The sequence below is a fragment of the Scyliorhinus torazame genome, chromosome 19 (assembly GCF_047496885.1).
Source record: "Scyliorhinus torazame isolate Kashiwa2021f chromosome 19, sScyTor2.1, whole genome shotgun sequence".
NCBI classification, from domain to species: domain Eukaryota; kingdom Metazoa; phylum Chordata; class Chondrichthyes; order Carcharhiniformes; family Scyliorhinidae; genus Scyliorhinus; species Scyliorhinus torazame.
This window is the reverse complement of record NC_092725.1, coordinates 145607557-145624412: the sequence shown is the minus strand read 5'-3', so window position 1 is coordinate 145624412 and position 16856 is coordinate 145607557. Positions and strand designations below refer to the sequence as shown.

Here is a 16856-nt window from a genome sequence, read left to right as displayed (position 1 = left end):
CCGTAGGTGCAGGCTCCTTGCTGCAATGCTGCAGATACATTACTGTAGGTACAGGCTCCTTATTGCAATGGTGCAGTTACATTGCTGTAGGTACAGGCTCCTTACAGCAATGGTGCAGTTACATTACTGTAGGTACATTGCTGTAGGTACAAGCTCCTTATTGCAATGGTGCAGTTACATTGCTGTAGGTACAGGCTCCTTATTGCAAAGGTGCAGATACATTACTGTAGGTACAGGCTCCTTACTGCAATGGTGCAGTTACATTACCGTAGGTACAGGCTCCTTATTGCAATGGGGCAGGTACATTGCTGTAGGTACAGGCTCCTTACTGCAATGGTGCAGTTACATTACTGTAGGTGCAGGCTCCTTATTGCAGTGGTGCAGATACATTACTGTAGGTACAGGCTCCTGATTGCAATGGTGCAGTTACATTACTGTAGGTACAGGCTCCCAATTGCAATGGTGCAGTTACATTACTGTAGATACAGGCTCCTTACTGCAATGGTGCAGGTACATTGCTGTAGGTACAGGCTCCTTACTGCAAGGGGACAGTTACATTACTCTAGGTTCAGGCTCCTTATTGCAATGGTGCAGTTACATTGCTGTAGGTACAGGCTTCTTACTGCAATGGTGCAGTTACATTGCTGTAGGTACAGGCTCCTTAATGCAATGGCGCAGATACATTGCTGTAGGTACAGGCTCCTTACTGCAATGGTGCAGTTACATTACTGTAGGTACAGGCCCCTTATTGCAATGGTGCAGTTACATTGCTCTAGGTACAGGCTCCTTATTGCAATGGTGCAGTTACATTACTGTAGGTACAGGCTACTCATTGCAATGGTGCAGTTACATTACTGTAGCTCCAGGCTCCTTATTGCAATGGTGCAGTTACATTACTGTAGGTACAGGCTCCTTAGTGCAATGGGGCAGGTACATTGCTGTAGGTACAGGCTCCTTACTGCAATGGTGCAGTTACATTACTGTAGGTACAGGCTCCTTATTGCAATGGTGCAGATACATTACTGTAGGCACAGGCTCCTGATTGCAATGGTGCAGTTACATTACTGTAGGTACAGGCTCCCAATTGCAATGGTGCAGATACATTACTGTAGGTACAGGCTCCTTATTGCAATGGTGCAGGTACATTACTGTAGGTACAGGATCCTTATTGCAATGGTGCAGTAACATTGCTGTACGTACAGGCTCCTTACTGCAATGTTGCAGTGACATTACTGAAGGTACAGGCTCCTTACTGCAATGGCGCAGATACATTGCTGTAGGTACAGGCTCCTTACTGCAATGGGACAGTTACATTACTCTAGGTACAGGCTCCTTATTGCAATGGTGCAGTTACATTGCTGTAGGTACAGGCTCCTTACTGCAATGGTGCAGGTACAGTGCGGTAGGTACAGGCTCCTTACTGCAATGGTGCCGGTACATTGCTGTAGGTACAGGCTCCTTACTGCAATGGTGCAGTTACATTGCTGTAGGTATGGGCTCCTTACTGCAATGGTGCAGTTACATTACCGTAGGTACAGGCTCCTTATTGCAATGGGGCAGGTACATTGCTGTAGGTACAGGCTCCTTACTGCAATGGTGCAGTTACATTACTGTAGGTGCAGGCTCCTTATTGCAGTGGTGCAGATACATTACTTTAGGTACAGGCTCCTGATTGCAATGGTGCAGTTACATTACTGTAGGTACAGGCTCCCAATTGCAATGGTGCAGTTACATTACTGTAGGTACAGGCTCCTTAATGCAATGGTGCAGGTACAGTGCTGTAGGTACAGGCTCCTTACTGCAATGGTGCAGGTACATTGCTGTAGGTACAGGCTCCTTACTGCAATGGGACAGTTACATTACTCTAGGTTCAGGCTCCTTATTGCAATGGTGCAGTTACATTGCTGTAGGTACAGGCTTCTTACTGCAATGGTGCAGTTACATTGCTGTAGGTACAGGCTCCTTACTGCAACGGTGCAGTTACATTGCTGTAGGTACAGGCTCCTTACTGCAATGGTGCAGTTACATTGCTGTAGGTACAAGCTCCTTCTTGCAATGGTGCAGTTATATTACCGTAGGTGCAGGCTCCTTGCTGCAATGCTGCAGATACATTACTGTAGGTACAGGCTCCTTATTGCAATGGTGCAGTTACATTGCTGTAGGTACAGGCTCCTTACTGCAATGGTGCAGTTACATTACTGTAGGTACATTGCTGTAGGTACAAGCTCCTTATTGCAATGGTGCAGTTACATTGCTGTAGGTACAGGCTCCTTATTGCAAAGGTGCAGATACATTACTGTAGGTACAGGCTCCTTACTGCAATGGTGCAGTTACATTACCGTAGGTACAGGCTCCTTATTGCAATGGGGCAGGTACATTGCTGTAGGTACAGGCTCCTGATTGCAATGGTGCAGTTACATTACTGTAGGTACAGGCTCCCAATTGCAATGGTGCAGTTACATTACTGTAGGTACAGGCTCCTTAATGCAATGGCGCAGATACATTGCTGTAGGTACAGGCTCCTTACTGCAATGGTGCAGTTACATTACTGTAGGTACAGGCTCCTTATTGCAATGGGGCAGGTACATTGCTGTAGGTACAGGCTCCTTACTGCAATGGTGCAGTTACATTACTGTAGGTGCAGGCTCCTCATTGCAGTGGTGCAGATACATTACTGTAGGTACAGGCTCCTGATTGCAATGGTGCAGTTACATTACTGTAGGTACAGGCTCCCAATTGCAATGGTGCAGTTACATTACTGTAGGTACAGGCTCCTTACTGCAATGGTGCAGGTACATTGCTGTAGGTACAGGCTCCTTACTGCAATGGGACAGTTACATTACTCTAGGTTCAGGCTCCTTATTGCAATGGTGCAGTTACATTGCTGTAGGTACAGGCTTCTTACTGCAATGGTGCAGTTACATTGCTGTAGGTACAGGCTCCTTAATGCAATGGCGCAGATACATTGCTGTAGGTACAGGCTCCTTACTGCAATGGTGCAGTTACATTACTGTAGGTACAGGCCCCTTATTGCAATGGTGCAGTTACATTGCTCTAGGTACAGGCTCCTTATTGCAATGGTGCAGTTACATTACTGTAGGTACAGGCTACTCATTGCAATGGTGCAGTTACATTACTGTAGCTCCAGGCTCCTTATTGCAATGGTGCAGTTACATTACTGTAGGTACAGGCTCCTTAGTGCAATGGGGCAGGTACATTGCTGTAGGTACAGGCTCCTTACTGCAATGGTGCAGTTACATTACTGTAGGTACAGGCTCCTTATTGCAATGGTGCAGATACATTACTGTCGGCACAGGCTCCTGATTGCAATGGTGCAGTTACATTACTGTAGGTACAGGCTCCCAATTGCAATGGTGCAGATACATTACTGTAGGTACAGGCTCCTTATTGCAATAGTGCAGGTACATTACTGTAGGTACAGGATCCTTATTGCAATGGTGCAGTGACATTACTGAAGGTACAGGCTCCTTACTGCAATGGCGCAGATACATTGCTGTAGGTACAGGCTCCTTACTGCAATGGGACAGTTACATTACTCTAGGTACAGGCTCCTTATTGCAATGGTGCAGTTACATTGCTGTAGGTACAGGCTCCTTACTGCAATGGTGCAGGTACAGTGCGGTAGGTACAGGCTCCTTACTGCAATGGTGCAGGTACATTGCTGTAGGTACAGGCTCCTTACTGCAATGGTGCAGTTACATTGCTGTAGGTATGGGCTCCTTACTGCAATGGTGCAGTTACATTACCGTAGGTACAGGCTCCTTATTGCAATGGGGCAGGTACATTGCTGTAGGTACAGGCTCCTTACTGCAATGGTGCAGTTACATTACTGTAGGTGCAGGCTCCTTATTGCAGTGGTGCAGATACATTACTTTAGGTACAGGCTCCTGATTGCAATGGTGCAGTTACATTACTGTAGGTACAGGCTCCCAATTGCAATGGTGCAGTTACATTACTGTAGGTACAGGCTCCTTAATGCAATGGTGCAGGTACAGTGCTGTAGGTACAGGCTCCTTACTGCAATGGTGCAGGTACATTGCTGTAGGTACAGGCTCCTTACTGCAATGGGACAGTTACATTACTCTAGGTTCAGGCTCCTTATTGCAATGGTGCAGTTACATTGCTGTAGGTACAGGCTTCTTACTGCAATGGTGCAGTTACATTGCTGTAGGTACAGGCTCCTTACTGCAACGGTGCAGTTACATTGCTGTAGGTACAGGCTCCTTACTGCAATGGTGCAGTTACATTGCTGTAGGTACAAGCTCCTTCTTGCAATGGTGCAGTTATATTACCGTAGGTGCAGGCTCCTTGCTGCAATGCTGCAGATACATTACTGTAGGTACAGGCTCCTTATTGCAATGGTGCAGTTACATTGCTGTAGGTACAGGCTCCTTACTGCAATGGTGCAGTTACATTACTGTAGGTACATTGCTGTAGGTACAAGCTCCTTATTGCAATGGTGCAGTTACATTGCTGTAGGTACAGGCTCCTTATTGCAAAGGTGCAGATACATTACTGTAGGTACAGGCTCCTTACTGCAATGGTGCAGTTACATTACCGTAGGTACAGGCTCCTTATTGCAATGGGGCAGGTACATTGCTGTAGGTACAGGCTCCTTACTGCAATGGTGCAGTTACATTACTGTAGGTGCAGGCTCCTTATTGCAGTGGTGCAGATACATTACTGTAGGTACAGGCTCCTGATTGCAATGGTGCAGTTACATTACTGTAGGTACAGGCTCCCAATTGCAATGGTGCAGTTACATTACTGTAGGTACAGGCTCCTTAATGCAATGGCGCAGATACATTGCTGTAGGTACAGGCTCCTTACTGCAATGATGCAGTTACATTACTGTAGGTACAGGCCCCTTATTGCAATGGTGCAGTTACATTGCTGTAGGTACAGGCTGCTTATTGCAATGGTGCAGTTACATTACTGTAGGTACAGGCTACTCATTGCAATGGTGCAGTTACATTACTGTAGCTCCAGGCTCCTTATTGCAATGGTGCAGTTACATTACTGTAGGTACAGGCTCCTTAGTGCAATGGGGCAGGTACATTGCTGTAGGTACAGGCTCCTTACTGCAATGGTGCAGTTACATTACTGTAGGTACAGGCCCCTTATTGCAACGGTGCAGTTACATTGCTGTAGGTACAGGCTCCTTATTGCAATGGTGCAGTTACATTACTGTAGGTACAGGCTACTCATTGCAATGGTGCAGTTACATTACTGTAGGTACAGGCTCCCAATTGCAATGGTGCAGATACATTGCTGTAGCTACAGGCTCCTTCCTGCAATGGTGCAGTCACATTACTGTAGGTACAGGATCCTTATTGCAATGGTGCAGTTACATTGCTGTAGGTACAGGCTCCTTACTGCAATGGTGCAGGTACAGTGCGGTAGGTACAGGCTCCTTACTGCAATGGTGCAGGTACATTGCTGTAGGTACAGGCTCCTTACTGCAATGGTGCAGTTACATTGCTGTAGGTATGGGCTCCTTACTGCAATGGTGCAGGTACAGTGCTGTAGGTACAGGCTCCTTACTGCAATGGTGCAGTTACATTGCTGTAGGTACAGGCTCCTGGCTGCAATGGTGCAGGTACAGTGCTGTAGGTACAGGCTCCTTACTGCAATGGTGCAGGTACATTGCTGTAGGTACAGGCTCCTTACTGCAATGGGACAGTTACATTACTCTAGGTTCAGGCTCCTTATTGCAATGGTGCAGTTACATTGCTGTAGGTACAGGCTTCTTACTGCAATGGTGCAGGTACATTGCTGTAGGTACAGGCTCCTTACTGCAATGGGACAGTTACATTACTCTAGGTTCAGGCTGCTTATTGCAATGGTGCAGTTACATTGCTGTAGGTACAGGCTTCTTACTGCAATGGTGCAGTTACATTGCTGTATGTACAGGCTCCTTATTGCAATGGTGCAGTCACATTACTGTAGGTACAGGCTCCTTATTGCAATGGTGCAGTTACATTACTGTAGGTACAGGCTCCCAATTGCAATGGTGCAGATACATTGCTGTAGGTACAGGCTCCTTCCTGCAATGGTGCAGTCACATTCCTGTAGGTACAGGCTCCTTATTGCAATGGTGCAGGTACATTACTGTAGGTACAGGATCCTTATTGCAATGGTGCAGTTACATTGCTGTAGGTACAGGCTCCTTACTGCAATGTTGCAGTGACATTACTGAAGGTACAGGCTCCTTACTGCAATGGCGCAGATACATTGCTGTAGGTACAGGCTCCTTACTGCAATGGGACAGTTACATTACTCTAGGTACAGGCTCCTTATTGCAATGGTGCAGTTACATTGCTGTAGGTACAGGCTCCTTACTGCAATGGTGCAGGTACAGTGCGGTAGGTACAGGCTCCTTACTGCAATGGTGCAGGTACATTGCTGTAGGTACAGGCTCCTTACTGCAATGGTGCAGTTACATTGCTGTAGGTATGGGCTCCTTACTGCAATGGTGCAGGTACAGTGCTGTAGGTACAGGCTCCTTACTGCAATGGTGCAGTTACATTGCTGTAGGTACAGGCTCCTGGCTGCAATGGTGCAGGTACAGTGCTGTAGGTACAGGCTCCTTACTGCAATGGTGCAGGTACATTGCTGTAGGTACAGGCTCCTTACTGCAATGGGACAGTTACATTACTCTAGGTTCAGGCTCCTTATTGCAATGGTGCAGTTACATTGCTGTAGGTACAGGCTTCTTACTGCAATGGTGCAGGTACATTGCTGTAGGTACAGGCTCCTTACTGCAATGGGACAGTTACATTACTCTAGGTTCTGGCTGCTTATTGCAATGGTGCAGTTACATTGCTGTAGGTACAGGCTTCTTACTGCAATGGTGCAGTTACATTGCTGTAGGTACAGGCTCCTTATTGCAATGGTGCAGTCACATTACTGTAGGTACAGGCTCCTTATTGCAATGGTGCAGGTACATTACTGTAGGTACAGGATCCTTATTGCAATGGTGCAGTTACATTGCTGTAGGCACAGGTTCCTTACTGCAATGGTGCAGTTACATTGCTGGAGGTACAAGCTCCTTATTGCAATAGTGCAGTTATATTACCGTAGGTACAGGCTCCTTACTGCAATGGTGCAGGTACATGCTCCTAACTGCCCCACTATGGAGACTTTGAGCATGTGCAGACTGTTCCCAGTTATCAAAGACAATCCTGCATATAATGATGGGTTAGGTTTGCTAGTCCTTCCCGGGATTGGCAGCAGGATAAATGAGCCACACAGAACATTGCAGTCGGTGGCGGGATTGGGAGATCCTGACGATGGCCAATGACCATCCCTGCTGCCAGAAAACATGGGAAGCTGGAAAGTCCCACCCGATGTTTTATTGGATCTTAGTATCTTAGTTTTGGCCACCCATTAGGTTAATTAGCACCTTCAAACTCTCCAGTGCACCTGGTAGATGACCATCATCCATTCTAATGCTGTGGTCCAGCCATTGTAGCTATCATCGGGCTCGATTCTCCGACGCTCACTGCTGGTAACAGAGTTTCCGTTGTGGAGAATCCATCATCGTCCAAATAACGGGATTGCGCAGGATGTAGATCACGTTCCAATGCTCAGGTACCCTGCTGGCATCAAGATTCAGCCCCACACCAGCGGGAGGCTACAATTGGGTCAAATTAACCCACTTACATCCTATTAACGGGCTGGGCACCAGATTCTCCAAGCCTGCGTGATTCTCCGGTCCTCTGGGCTGGGATTCATGTGGGTGGCAATTGGTTCCGTTATTTCCCAGCATGGGCCTGGTGCAGGGGACCTCACGATGGGCCAGGAAGGTAACTCTTTCAGGGAGTTGCTCCTCAAGTCCATCGGAGGGCCACCTTCCCCTGCACAGTGCCAATCCTGACCGCCCCACCCCCAACAGACCCCCACAAACCCCTCCCCCCAACAGAACCCCCCAACACTGCCATCAGAGACCTCCCATAAGAGAGACCCCACCAAAAATCTCCCCATTACAGAGACCCCTGCCTGGAATCCCCCATTACAGATACCCCTGCCTACAATCCCCATTAGAGACCCCTGCCTGGAATCCCCCATTACAGAGACCCCTGCCTGGAATCCCCATTACAGAGACCCCGCCAAAAATCTCCCCATCACAGAGATCCCTGCCTGGAATCCCCTATTACAGAGACTACTGCCTGGAATCCCCATTACAGAGACCCCTGCCTAGAAACCCCATTACAGAGACCCCTGCATGGAATCCCCATTACAGAGACCCCTGCCTGCAATCCCCATTACAGAGACCCCTGCCTGCAATCCCCATTACAGAGACCCCTGCCTGGAATCCCCGTTACAGAGACCCCTGCCTGGAATCCCCATTACAGAGACCCCTGCCTAGAAACCCCATTACAGAGACCCCTGCCTGGAATCCCCATTATAGAGACCCCTGCCTGGAATCCCCATTACAGAGACCCCTGCCTGCAATCCCCATTGCAGAGACCCCTGCCTGCAATCCCCATTACAGAGACCCCTGCCTGGAATCCCCATTGCAGAGACCCCTGTCTAGAATCCCCATTACAGACCCTGCCCAGAAGCCAGAGAGCAGTCCCGAGAGAGACAATGAAAATAAATCACTGCTTTAAAACTCACCTGCTGGCTCAGGCAGAGGAAGCAGCACCTGCCAATACCTAGGAAGAGGAAACCACATCAGCCGGGTTTAAACCACCTCAGATCTTTGATCTGCAAGACTTTTATTCAGATCTTTGTGAAATTGATTTCACTAGGCTGTGATTGACAGCTTCCACACACACCCAGCTGTCTGGATTGTTTGATCTAATTTCCCTTCATGCTTGAGGGATTTCAAGTAACCAGCTGTGAAACTAACGATAATGTTTATAACATCTAACTACGATTGACAGCTCTTGGACCACATCAAAGGCTGTTAAGTGCTCTCACTTGGTCTTTTTCTCAGCAGAAAACACTTCCCTGCCTTTGATGTATACACATGTCTGTTATCTTTGCAAAGCACTATATTATAGGAATGTTACAGGTACAAATAGGGAAAAATGCAATGCAAAGACTTGCTTTTTATCATTTGAATCTTGAGGATGGATTACTGTGTAAGTTACCGAAAGCATTTCATATTATTCAGAGAGCAATGCCGACAGCAAGAAATTCTCATGCCATTAGTCATCTTTTTATTTTTTTGAGATGGCAACAGTTTTATTTAACACCACTTACTGGGCTCCTTTTGAAGATTGGGCAGGATTCTCCATCCCGCCACACCCATTTTCAGGTGCCCCTCCCCCCCTTCCCCCCCACCAACAGCGGGATTCTCCGTCCCAGCAGCTGGCCAATGGGGTTTCCCATTGTGGGCATCCCTGTGCCGTCGGGAAATCCGCGGGCGTGGGTGCACTGCCGGTGAAACGGAGGATCCCGCGGACGGAGAATCCGGCCCCATGTTGCAAGTTTTCTAATAGCTTCGCTACTCAGTAGCCAAAGCAGTTGAGATGCACAAAGCCGTGTCATTGCCCGATTCGGTGCAAGTTAGCTGTTTTCAGCCAGGTAGAGGTCAGGAAACGACAGTAGTGAGTTATGAAGTGGAAATAAACAATCAATGTGCTTTCTCCTCATGATTATCATCCAGCAACTGACCTGGAAGTGTATCTGTCTGCAAGTTGAGTGACAACAGGATTGGTCTTTGCTGCGGATTGTCAAATAGCTTTCACAAACTCACTGTCCAGAATCCTGCTGGGAGAATGGTCACTTCGGAGAGGTGACCAAGGAAACCCAGTGTCCACGCAAGCATTTACCGACAACGGGTCAGTTGGTCGACATTTTCTTGTCTTCTACAGCAGGATATTCGATGGAGAAACTATTTGTCCGTTTTCTGCCATTCACAGTCACTTTAGTCAATTCTCACTCGAAGTAACATCAGGGGCGGGATTCTCCAATAACGGAGCTCTGTCCCCACACCCGCGAGAAAACGGGTGCCAATCACGCCGGACTTTTTTCTGGAAAGTCTGGGGTGATTCTCCATTTTTAAGGGGGCTTGCAGGCCCCGGAGTGCTCCACGCAGCTCCTGCTGCCGATACGGGGCCCTGCACGTCCTCTTTCAATGGCACATGACCGGCGCCGTGTCGACCGCATGTGACTGGCGCCGATTCTCTGGTCCCCGGAGAATCGCGGGAAGGCGTCATGGGTTCGCCGCCCCATTCTCTGCCCCCGCGCCGGGTGCGATTGTGGCTCAGAGAATCCCGGCCCAGGTATACAATATTCCGTTCAAACATGGATGATCGCACCCTGATAGGATAGAAGATACAGGAAACGGTATCGCACACATTTCCCATCATTTGCACCTTAGTGAGGCTTTGTGCTGGGATGTCTCACTTGACTCTGGTATCTATCAAACTCAATCTGATTTAAGGGCTGCAATAACATGGTTATATTGATGCTCATGGCATGGAAATTGATGGGTGAGCAATTATTATTTTGTGATGAAGTTGAAAAGTTGTGTGAATATTTAAGCTGTTTACTGATGTTTATTCACCATGGGATTCAAAACCCATTTGAAACAAATTCACTCCCCAAAGGGAGGAATCAATTGACTTGTTTTTTTTCTGATTTGTTCTAGTTGTGTTGTTGATGAGATGGATTTTTCCAACATGGAATTGGATGAAGCCCTGCGGAAGTTTCAGGCTCATATTCGAGTCCAGGGAGAGGCACAGAAGGTTGAGCGACTCATTGAAGCTTTTAGGTAATGAGAATGATTCTCCTTCAAAGGGTGATCGCTGATAAAATCAAGAATGATCATGTGAAATGACTTGGAAGCTTTTATAATAACTGCAATGGTATATTCAGTGTTCAATTCTGTCATTTGTAAATATTTTGGATTGGTCTGCCCGATGTCTTTTCTAACCAGATGTTAGTGACTTTGAATTTGGAGCCGACCTGTCACGTAAGTAGGGTGCTCTTTCCAAGGGCTGGTGCAGACTCGACGGGCCGAATGGCCTCCTTCTGCACTGTAGATTCTATGATGAACCAAAGACATTGCTGCATCAATACAGCGTCATATGCAGAATACAACAATCCTAATGGTGGAACAAGTGACAAGATAATTCAAATGGCAGCACTGAAGTCCAAAAAGACAGTTCCCTTTTTCCTAAAGATATCTGTTTTGTCTTTCCAAAGAAACAACGGAAAATCCACAGGGCGAAATTCAATATTTGGTACTGTAAAAGCAAAATCTGAAATAAAACAGAAAACGCAGAGTTTTGCCAGCATTTTCTACTTTTATTTCAGCACTTATCAACTTGGATGAACAGTTCCATTTCAGGTATGGAATTCAGTTTGAGCCGAAATAATAACGACATACAGAGCAGTTTGATAAATTGAAATGACGGGATTGACAATGGCAACTGAATGAAGATTCTTAACCAGACTCATTTCAATTCACAATTAATCACAATTGTCCACAAGGAGAAAAACATGAGCTTTCTGTTAAATTTGTATTTTGTTTACGAATTGTACAAATTAGAGCATAAGTTATTTTTTTAAACTGCAACTATATCAGTGAAGATAAATAGGGGCTTAAAATTACATTCTTTTTAAGTTGTCTTCAAGGATTACTGTAGTTATTGCAGCAAATATGGAAGCAGGTCTCAATGTGTAATTGAGTGTTAGGTTTACTGGGATCATTGTTGGTCAGCTGAATGGATTTTTACAGGAAATCACAGTTATCCTGTCCTCTGGTTCCACAGTCGAAACTCTTCCACCCTTCCCTCGGATCAGAGCTGAACTTCATCAACAACTTTCCATTCCCGTCCTATCTCTATAGTCCCCTGATTCCCTTCGTGCCCAAGAATCTATCAATCTTGGTGTGGAATTTATGCAATGATAGAAAAAATTGCAGAGTAGGAAGTATTCGGAGTGACAGGCCACTTACTGCACTGTGTTTGAAATGGTAAGCATCCACAGAGTGTCTGAAAACTGAGCATCATGTGGAGCAAATCCAGATACAATCCTTGTCTGCATTTTGCAGCGGAACAGCATTGTGGCTTTTCGGGTGGCTGCAGCTCTCTGTGCTGGACAGGATGCAGCAATGTACAAACCACTGAGCAGCACTCAGATACTCTCACATTGGTTTCAGTTCAAGGGAAACCGTTGTGACAGAAAGACAGCCAGTGCAGATTCCACAGACCCGATTTAGATGCTGACTATTTTAAAGGCACAAGGCTGCTCTTGGCGCCCATCAAAAAAAGATTTTTGTTTTTGGAATTTTGAACACCAAGCGTTTTATTAGCTGGGGAAATGATTACGGAATGTTGTAACCGTTAATCCTTCATTGAATCGGGTTGCCAACGCTCCAGGGCTGACCTGAAGTAATCTGCCTTTAAAGATTAACCTTCTGGACACTATGTGAGCAACAAATCAAAGGAGAATTTAAATTAATTGTCTTTACCTTTTCATTCTGTTTGAATACTTGTGCTGTTATTCAAATTTACCCAGTGGGGAACATGTTTCCCCAAACCCCTGTTACCCTGAGCAACTGAAAGTCTGTCTATCCCAAAATAAATATATTCTGTGACGGAGCACCCAAAGCCTTCTGGGATCGAGAATTCCAAAGATTCTCAGCCTTCTGAGTGACGAAACGGCTTCCCATCTCAGTCACAAACGAATGTCTCCTTATCATAGAATTTACAGTGCAGAAGGAGGCCATTTGGCCCATCGAGTCTGCATCGGCTCTTGGAAAGAGCACTCCACTTAAGCCCATGCCTCCACCCCAGCCCATAACCCAGTAACCCCACCTAACCTTTTTGGACACTAAGGGAAATTTATCACGGCCAATCCCCCTAACCTGCACACCTTTGGACTGTGGGAGGAGTTGCATTAGTGGTCAGTGATGATATCACAGCTGTGATTAAGAAGGGCAGGAAGGAGGATTCGAACACTGAGGCAATATGGGTAGAGCTAAGAAATAGGAAGGGTGCAGTAACATTGTTGGGACTTTACTACAGGCCTCCCAAAAGCGAGCGTGAAGTAGAGGTACAAATATGTAGACAGATTATAGAAAATTGTAGGAGCACTAGGGTGGTCGTGATGGGAGATTTTAACTTCCCCAATATTGAATGGGACTCATGTAGTGCTGGAGGCGTAGATGGAGCAGAATTTGTAAGGAGCATCCAGGAGAGTTTTTTAGAGCAGTATGTAAATAGTCCAACTCGGGAAGGGGCCATACTGGACCTGGTATTGGGGAATGATCCCGGCCAGGTGGTTGAAGTTTCAGTCGGTGATTACTTTGGGAATAGCAATCGCAATCCCGTAAGTTTTCGAATACTCATGGACAAAGACGAGAGTGGTCCTAAAGGAAGAGTGCTAAATTGGGGAAGGCCAAGTATAACAAAATTCGGCAGGAGCGAGGGAATGTGGATTGGGAACAGCTGTTTAAGGGTAAATCCACATTTGAAATGTGGGAGTCTTTTAAGGAAAGGTTGATTAGAGTGCAGGACAGACATGTCCCTGTGAAAATGAGGGATAGAAATGGCAAGATTAGGGAACCATGGATGACGGGTGGAATTGTGAGACTAGCTAAGGTGAAAAAGGAAGCATACGTAAGATCTAGGCGACTTAAAACTGATGAAGCTTTGGAGGAATATCGGGAAAGTAGGACAAATCTCAAACGTGCATTAAAGAGGGTTAAAAGGGGTCATGAAATATCTTTGGCGAACAGGGTTAAGGAAAATCCCAAAGCCTTTTATTCGTATATAAGGAGCGACAGGGGAACTAGAGATAGGATTGGCCCACTCAAAGACAAAAGAGGGAATTTATGCGTGGAGTCCGAGGAAATGGGTGAGATTCTTAATGAGTACTTTGCATCGGTATTCACCAAGGAGAGGGACATATCGGATATTGAGGCGAGGGATGGATGTCAAGTCGGCATAAGGAAGGGGGAAGTTTTGGGTATTCTAAAAGGCATTAAGGTGGACAAGTCCCCAGGTCTGGATGGGATCTATCCCAGGTTACTGAGGGAAGCGAGGGACGAAATAGCTGGGGCCTTAACAGATATCTTTGCAGCATCCTTGAGCAGAGGTGAGGTCCCAGCGGACTGGAGAATTGCTAATGTTGTCCCTTTGTTCAAGAAGGGTAGCAGGGATAATCCAGGGAATTATAGACCTGTGAGCTTGACGTCAGTGGGAGGCAAACTGTTGGAGAAGATACTGAGGGATAGGATCTATTCACATTTGGAAGAAAATAGACTTATCAGTGAGAGGCAGCATGGTTTTGTGCAGGGAAGGTTATGTCTTACAAACCTAATAGAATTCTTTGAGGAAGTGACAAAGTTAATTGATGAGGGAAGGGCTGTAGATGTCATATACATGGACTTCAGTAAGGCGTTTGATAAGGTTTCTCATGGCAGGTTGATGGAAAAAGTGAAGTCGTATGGGGTTCAGGGTGTACTAGATGGATAAAGAACTGGCTGGGCAACAGGAGACAGAGAGTAGTGGTGGAAGGGAGTGTCTCAAAATGGAGAAAGGTGACTAGTGGTGTTCCACAGGGATCCGTGCTTAGACCACTGTTGTTTGTGATATACATAAATGATCTCGACGAAGGTATAGGTGGTCTGATTAGCAAGTTTGCAGATGATGCTAAGATTGGTGGAGTAGCAGATAGCGAGGAGGACTGTCAGAGAATACAGCAAAATATAGATAGGTTGGAGAGTTGGGCAGAGAAATGGCAGATGGAGTTCAATCCAGGAAAATGCGAGGTAATGCATTTTTGAAGATCTAGGGCGGGATTCTCCGCAATCGGCGCGATGTCTGCCGACCGGCGGCAAAAACGGCGCGAATCAGTCCGGCATCGCGCCGCCCCAAAGGTGCAGAATCCTACGCATCTTGAGGGGCCGAGCCCTAACCTTGAGGGGCTAGGCCCGCGCCGAACTGATTTCCGCCCCGCCAGCTGGCGGGAAAGGCATTTGGTGCCCCGCCAGCTGGCGCAAAACTGACTTTGCCATGCGGCGCATGCGCAGTGGAGGGGGTCTCTTCCGCCTCTGCCATAGTGGAGACCATGGTGAAGGCGGAAGGAAAAGAGTGCCCCCACGGCACAGGCCCGCCCGCGGATCAGTGGGCCCCGATCGCGAGCCAGGCCACCGTGGGGACACCCCCCGGGGCCAGATCGCCCCGCGCCCCCCCAGGACCCTGCAGCCCGCCCGCGCCGCCTTGTCCCGCCGGTAAGAGAGGTGTTTTGATTCTCGCTGGTGGGACAGGCATTCTAGCAGCGGGACCTCGGTCCACCGGAGAATCGGCAGGGGGGGGGGGGGCAACCGGCGCGGCCCGATTCCCGCCCCCGCCGAATATCCGGTGCCGGAGAACTCGGCAACCGGCGGGGGCGGGATTCACGCCAGCCCCCGGCGATTCTCCGATCCGGCGGGGGGTCGGAGAATCCCGCCCTTAATTCAAGAGCGGACTATACGGTCAATGGAAGAGTCCTGGGGAAAATTGATGTACAGAGAGATCTGGGAGTTCAGGTCCATTGTACCCTGAAGGTGGCAACGCAGGTCGCTAGGGTGGTCAAGAAGGCATACAGCATGCTTGCCTTCATCAGAAGGGGTATTGAGTACAAGAGTCGGCAGGTCATATTACAGTTGTATAGGACCACATTTTGGGCCACATTTGGAATACTGCGTGCAGTTCTGGTCGCCACATTACCAGAAGGATGTGGATGCTTTAGAGAGGGTGCAGAGGAGGTTCACTAGGATGTTTCCTGGTATGGAGGGCGCTAGCTATGAAGAAAGGTTGAGTAGATTGGGATTGTTTTCGTTGGAAAGATGGAGGTTGAGGGGGGACCTGATTGAGGTCTACAAAATTATGAGAGGTATGGACAAGGTGGATAGCAACAAGCTTTTTCCAAGAGTGGGGGTGTCAATGACAAGGAGTCACGATTTCAAGGTGAGAGGGGGAAAGTTTAAGGGAGATGTGCGTGGAAAGTTTTTTACGCAGAGGGTGGTGGGTGCCTGGAACGCTTTGCCAGCGGAGGTGGTAGAGGCGGGCACGATAGCATCATTCAAGATGCATCTAGACATATATATGAACGAGCGGGGAACAGAGGGAAGTAGATCCTTGGAAAATAGGCGACAGGTTTAGATAAAGGATCTGGATCGGCGCAGGCTGGGAGGGCCGAAGGGCCTGTTCCTGTGCTGTAATTTTCTTTGTTCTTTGTTCTTTGAAACTGGAGCACCCGGAGGAAACCCACGCAGACACGGGAAGAACGTGCAGACTCCGCATAGTGACCCAAGCTGAGAATCAAACCTGGGAACCTGGAGCTGTGAAGCAACTGTGCTAACCACTGTGAATAATCAGCTAACCAAGGAACTTAAGCAAGGAGTCAGGAAGGCTAAAAGGGGTCACGAAAAGTCATTGGCAAATAGGGTTAAGGAAAATCCCATGGCTTTTTACACGTACATAAAAAGCAAGAGGGTAGCCAGGGAAAGGGTTGGCCCACTGAAAGACAGGGGAGGGAATCTATGTGTGGAGCCAGAGGAAATGGGCGAGGTACTAAATGAATACTTTGCATCAGTATTCACCAAAGAGAAGGAATTGGTGGATGTTGAGTCTGGAGAAGGGGGTGTAGATAGCCTGGGTCACATTGAGATCCAAAAAGCCGAGGGACGGGATTCTCTGATCCCGACCCAACATGGCACAGGAGTGCTGGAGCTGGCGCGGAAGAAAGGAGGCCGGGAGACAGAGAGGCCGGCCCGCCGATCGGTGGGCCCCAATCGCGGGCCAGGCCACATCGACCACATCCTGGCAGACTGGTACAAAAGGTGAAGTCACACGGGATCAGGGGTGAGCTGGCAAGGTGGATAC

At 47.6% G+C, this 16856-nt stretch overlaps 1 protein-coding gene across 3 annotated transcripts in view; it reads left to right on the top strand.

Moving 5' to 3' along the window:
• Nucleotides 1-16856, top strand: part of iqsec3a (IQ motif and Sec7 domain ArfGEF 3a) — a 738133-nt gene that overhangs the window by 573132 nt on the left and 148145 nt on the right. For all 3 annotated transcript variants that reach the window (XM_072485388.1, XM_072485387.1, XM_072485389.1), the window contains exon 6: nucleotides 10628-10750. In XM_072485388.1, coding sequence (XP_072341489.1) covers nucleotides 10628-10750 — 123 coding nt within the window. The remainder of the gene's footprint in view (nucleotides 1-10627; nucleotides 10751-16856) is intronic.